At 42.0% G+C, this 6,000-nt stretch overlaps 1 protein-coding gene across 5 annotated transcripts in view; it reads left to right on the forward strand.

Moving 5' to 3' along the window:
- COL14A1 (collagen type XIV alpha 1 chain) overlaps positions 1–5,743 on the forward strand; it is a 212,549-nt gene extending 206,806 nt beyond the window's left edge. For 4 of the 5 annotated variants that reach the window (XM_027624793.2, XM_027624808.2, XM_027624828.2 and 1 more), the window contains 3 exons: positions 1,258–1,335; positions 3,059–3,214; positions 4,865–5,743. In XM_027624793.2, the coding sequence (XP_027480594.1) occupies positions 1,258–1,335; positions 3,059–3,214; positions 4,865–4,944 (314 nt within the window). In that variant the 3' untranslated portion in view covers positions 4,945–5,743. Of the gene's footprint in view, positions 1–1,257; positions 1,336–3,058; positions 3,215–4,032; positions 4,617–4,864 lie in introns of those variants that run through there. The other variant, XM_027624819.2, reaches the window with a different exon arrangement.
- The last annotated feature ends 257 nt before the right edge of the window (positions 5,744–6,000 follow it).

Raw genomic sequence — 6,000 nt, forward strand, 5'->3', positions numbered from 1 at the left:
TTGGCCCCAAAAGGAGGTCCCAAGGAACACAACAGCTACCAGCGTTCATATCAAGGGACAGTGGTGATGTGTGCCGTGTAGAAAAAAGTGCCAGTGGCTCACCAATCTTTTTTATTTTTTTCCCCCAACTATTCCCAGAGCAAATACTACATGAACGCCTTTCTTTCTGGAAGTTATAAACAAGACGTGAAAAGTGATTCTTTGCAAGGGACGGAGTCCTGGCTCCTTGTGTCTCTTCATTTGTCTGTTGTGAATACGCACCGCCTTTAGGAAAAGGGAAAAGTTATTTGTCACTTTAAACATTTTAAATCACTGGCATGCCTACCACCTCTCAAATTGGTTATTGTCATTTATTTATGTTTCCTTCCAGGCTTAGCCAATTCACACATAATTTCTTTGTAAGTGTAAATCACATACAGATGCAATGCTGCGTTCTGCTACTTCAAAGCATTGTTGTACATGAAAAACAGGCACCAGAGACCTTCTGTGATGTGAGCTGGGGTAACCCGCCCCCCGCCCCCAGCTGATGCAACTCTCTCAGGGACGGGTGGGCCTCAGTATAGCATGTTCTCACCTGTCCGGCAATTTTGTGATAGGAGTTGTTTGGATGATGAGGTGGCAGAGTATATGTTTCTTAGGGGTTTGTTTTTTTTTTTCCTGAAAACGTATAGTTTGTTAATAGCACTGTAAATTATTCGGAATAAGGAATCTGCTCAGTGGAAAAGAAACATGAATAGGTTTAGATTTTTATGGGGCTGAATCAGCCAAATCAAACACAGGCTTTCCTGAAGCTTCCAAGTTTTTAATGGAAACTCACGCTCTTCAGAACTTTGCTGCCTAATTATAATTCATGCCTTTTGCAGATACATTACAGGGTGGACCGAAAGGAAAATGTTAGACATGTTCACTTGTGATTTCTGTTGTGTGACCGTGGAGTGCCAACTGCATATGTCGAATGGCCTGGTGTGTGTAAAAACACGGGCCAGATCCTGGCAGGCTGAACCCCTTCAGTAGGAAGGTGGATAGACTTACAGTATTGCAAATACGGACAGCATGCTCATCTACAGAACCAGCCTTCTATATGTGGTTGTACATAATTCATAGTGTCAGAATTTAATTTAAAAGTCCCCTGGGAACCATAACCCCAAACCAGCCACATCATTATCTTTATAAGAGAGGTCTTTTTGAAAGATTTTGCCTAGATTTTATTTTAAGACTTTTTCTTTCTTTCCTTTTTTTTTTTTTTTTTTTAAACAGGTCTAACTGGTGTCAAGGGAGAAAAAGGAAATCCAGGCATTGGAACCCAAGGTCCAAGAGGCCCCCCCGGACCAGCAGGTAAATCTTCCTACCTAACAGGAAGCTGCAAGATGGAAATCCTAACACTTTTATTTATTTGACATCACCGGTGAGGAGAATGGCCACATTACATCCATATTACATTGTATCTGACAGCAATGGCTGGGTTTCTCACTCATTTTATTGGAAAGCCAGTTTGTTAAGTGACGATCCTCCCAGTACAGAAGCCTTAAAGGCTTCTACCATATTCTGGGATCCTATTGGCTTCATGAGTTAGGCTGTGCTAGACTATGCTGTAGTAACAAATAATCCCAAATGCTTAGTAGATTGACACAATAAGGGTTTATTTTATACTTCCCCAAAGTTTGATGTGGGTAAGGTGGCCTTTCCCCCTTGCTGGAAAAAAAAGGCCTCCAGGAGAAAGATAAAGGAGGCACATCAGCTTTCACCTGCCTAAATGGACAATGACATATATCCCAGTGATGCATATTTCACTGCCTGGAACTAGCCAGTCTCTGTTGAGCCACATGGGAGGCTCCAAACACAGAGGGACACATGGATGTTTGATAAACACTCAGAGTTTCTGTCACCATGGCCTTCTTACTGGATGAGTTTCGTGTCAGTTTTGAGTTTTGTGTGTATTGCTTTGTGTTTTTACAATGGTCTCCAGACTATGATCCTCATTATTAGACTTGTAAGTTTGCAGTCCTGTTGGACATTTATAATCTGGTTGTAGCCACATCAAATCAAATAGTTTATAAATTTTTTCTTTCCAACCTAATAGTGATTTTGGGAAGTACTTTTCCTAGGAGGGATTCCTAATGGAAAAGATTCACTTTGAGCACAAATGCTCCTATCCTTAGAGCTTCTATGAGAGGCCGAGCTAGCATCACGTGTTATATAGAAAGGCTGGTTGGTGAGCGTTGACTGAATGGGACTGAGCCTAATTAGAGCTGCAACACTTTTCAAATATAAGGTGATACTTGTTCCTCATTTTCATTTAGAACTAGAGTTGAAGAGTTCATTCCAACTGGAGTTGAAGAATCTCATTTTTAGTTGAAGAATGCCTTTTAAACACTATTGGAATCTAGACCTCAAAGCAAACATAAAAACACCCAGCCTGATAGACTTCCAAAAATCACAAAAATTTTCATCTCCCTCCTATTTTCACTCAATCTAAGTTCTCCATTGATACAAGGTAGCCTAAAGACATTTTGGATTAGTATTTTAGGGCTGATTTCAGACTTTGCCTTTTTCTCCTGTAGGATAATTTCTTTCACACTCAGGCTAATGTATTTCAATTACCCAGGGTCATAAGGCAGTGCAGATTATGAGGCTGAGATTGAGTGAGTGTGTGTGTGTGTGTGTGTGTACGTGTGTGCCGCGTGTGCTTGTCTGCCCATACACTGCATTCGTAAGGAACTGCATTGGGAAACAGGAGCTCCATAAAGAAAGCCATGTTGACAGTGGTATGTATTTTTCCCTTTAATATCCAAGAGGTGACAGAAAAGAATACATTTTGCTTTCCAGTTTCCTGAACTGATTGAAAGTATTCTCCAGGAGAATGTATGATTACAATATGATCCTCTGTCCAGCAAGTCCAGTTTAGGAACAAAAACTCAATGAGCAGAGAGAGGTATCTTATCCTAATTGTTAAGACATGTGAGCTGGCTTCTCTTAAGAGACTACCAAGAGTTTCCTTCTTACCATCCACTCTGTGATGGTCAAAGACCAACTGTTTTCCTTTGTGGGTGCTTCTTAGGACCTTCAGGGGAGAGTCGGCCAGGAAGCCCCGGGCCCCCCGGCTCTCCTGGGCCCAGGGGTCCACCTGGTCACTTGGGGGTGCCTGGACCACAGGGTCCTTCTGGCCAGCCTGGATACTGCGACGCTTCTTCGTGTTCTGCCTACGGGGTAGGAGGTAAGTGCCTCTCGTGGGCTTTCAGCAATGTTTCGCTACAATTAGAGCTATATTGATGAGGGTGCGGTAAGCAGTAGACCAGTTATGGGAGGGAGGCAGAACTTGAATGCCTCATTACCTTAAATTATCCAGAGACCTCTTCTATAAAGTGCAAATTACTATCAAGGCTACCCCTTCAAAAACCTTAAGAGGAAAATGAAAATAACACAACTCAATCTTCCTTGTTTATAAATGGCAGTCCACACTAACTTGACTTCTGACCTCATATTTGGTCATTGGGGGACATGTTTGAACTTTCTGTGGGGGCCCTAATTCTGTGTTACTGCTGTGGTGTGGGCGTGATGCCTGTCATATTTTACTCTTGTTTTGGAAAAGCCTCAAAACTTACAACTTCCCCCTAATGCAGAGGGCCCCCTAGATACTTTTGGGTGACATTCTCCCCACCACATGGCCACCATTTTCAGTGACCAAAGATAGTCTTAAGAAGAAACAAGAGTGACCATGCCTGTCCCTGCCTCATTACTAACTCTGGGCCTGAGATTGTGAAAGATAATGCTTTCTAAAAACATCTGCAGCCTGCATGTTGGCGAGTTGTGCAATGGGACATTTTCTGACATAGTCACTCTTGGAAGCATCAAGAGAGATGTTCAGAGACTGCTTTGGGGCAATAAACTTCTTAGTCAAAGAATTTAAGTATTCTGCTTTAGGAGAAATTTAACCTTATTTGCCAGAGGAACTGGTCAGAGTTTTGCTGATGTGTTTTTCTCTGTTCATCTCTTCCCTCCCTGTTCTCTCAAATCTCCCTGTCCCTTACTAAGATCTGATTCCTTACAATGATTACCAGCACTGAGGTGGAGCTGCTCCACTCTGATTCCATTGGCCTGGGCAATTGGCTACGGATCCAGAACTGTCCTGTTGACCCCCCCCCCCCCGCCCCCAGCCCCTGCCCCTAACCATGGGCACTCCGCTTCCCTGCCTCACCTGCTTCTCCCCCTGCCCACTGTCACGTCTCTTGCCCTCCCCACTCCCGACACATACACTGATAATACTGGAAATTAACCAAATCACAAGTGTCCGTTGTAATAGAAACTGACTGCTCTGTATCAGCCTGGATGTCAGTATATGACTGTGCACCAAGAATTTATCCCCAGCTTTTCTGTGTGAAGGCTCAGTAATAGCTGTCTGAATGTGCCTTCTCCTCCTTCCTGTCCCCACACAAGATTGACAGGCACCTTTCTCCCTGACCATGCTCCTCTCCATCCTCCTCTGATGGCCTCCCTTCCTGACTGTCCCCCTGTGATGGGTTTCTAACATGAGATCAGTTTTAAACATTTATTTTTCTGTTATAATTCTGCTGAGATTCAGGGTTCCTTTTGTAAATAAAACACATATTATTTAAGCAGTTGGCCGTGATTCTAGTTTTCTAACCATTTCTGTAATGGATCTGTCCCTTCTTTGCTAACCATGTGAAACCTCGCGGGGAAGGTGCAAGCGGCATGGTGGGTCAGGGAAGCTACTCCTTTCCACCCGAGCAGGCTTTCTCTCTCGTGTATTGACCAAATCTGTGTCTCTTATGGACCTGTGTGAGGGGAGAATATCAATTTACGGTTCCTGGTCCTATCAAGTCCCCACCCCACTCTTCCTCTCTAGCTCCCCATCCCGATCAACCGGAATTCACTCCTGTCCAAGATGAGCTAGAAGCCATGGAACTGTGGGGCTCGGGCATCTGATCGCCTCAGGACAAATTCGAAGACCAACCGCAAGAACTCTTAGAGAAACTTATTCAAGAAGAATGTCATTATGTGGTTTGTATGCTACCTTTGGGGGGCTTGTCTCAGCAGCCTAAATCTCCTCCTTGGATATTGCTAATATTGGCATTATTAGCAAAAAAAAAAATTATATTTAAAAAAATCCCCTTAATCTATGACACCACAGGATTTATTTTTCTTTGTTATTTTAAATGGCATGCCAGATGATTTGTTTTTCCAGAGAAGAGTGCTCAAAGGAAAATTGGCACACACAAAAAAATTGAACTCTGGAATCTTTTCTGTATTAGATGATCTCAAGTCCTAAAATGCATCAAGACAGCTATGATTGTATTCAAAGGAAATGGGGCCCTCGCAGAATAAGAATTTAAAGAGATTCAAAGATTATGCCATTTATCCCTATCTCCTCCGGCCTTGCTGAAAAGAAAAAGGGATATTATTAGAGAAACTACCTCTTGATTAACTGATCTGCCCAGCTCTGAGATCACGTGGTACCTCATTTCACTGGTGTCTAAGAATATGTATCAGAATATAACCTTTCTGAATTTGGTGATTTTAAAAATAGATTTAGTTTTTTCAGTGGTTTGACATGTAAAACAGTGACTTTCCACCAGTTCTGATGCAAAGAGATCCAATTTTGATGAACGACTTATCCAGCAGTATTCCAAGGCTTGCCCTCTTTATCTACATGGATTCCTTTGTACATGCAGATAAGTTTTTTGCAAACCCATTTCCATTCTCTTTTATAAGCAAATAAAAATTTAAAACAACGTATGTGGATTCTTTTTATTGCATTTCTAAATGTCACCTTAAACTTCTGTCTTAGCTGAGTTTTAACCAGAAAAGCAACAGTTGGCTTCCTTTAGACAGGCATTCAAATTTTCATTCATTCATTCATTCATTCATTTACTCATTCATCCTGTGTAGTAAGAAGCTTAACAGAAGAAGCAGTTGATATGGGCCTAAGAGACTGGTAGAATTTTTTTTTTTTTTTAAGATTTTGTTTTATTTATTTGAGAG

This window comes from Zalophus californianus, chromosome 4 (genome assembly GCF_009762305.2).
Source record: "Zalophus californianus isolate mZalCal1 chromosome 4, mZalCal1.pri.v2, whole genome shotgun sequence".
NCBI classification, from domain to species: Eukaryota; Metazoa; Chordata; class Mammalia; order Carnivora; family Otariidae; genus Zalophus; species Zalophus californianus.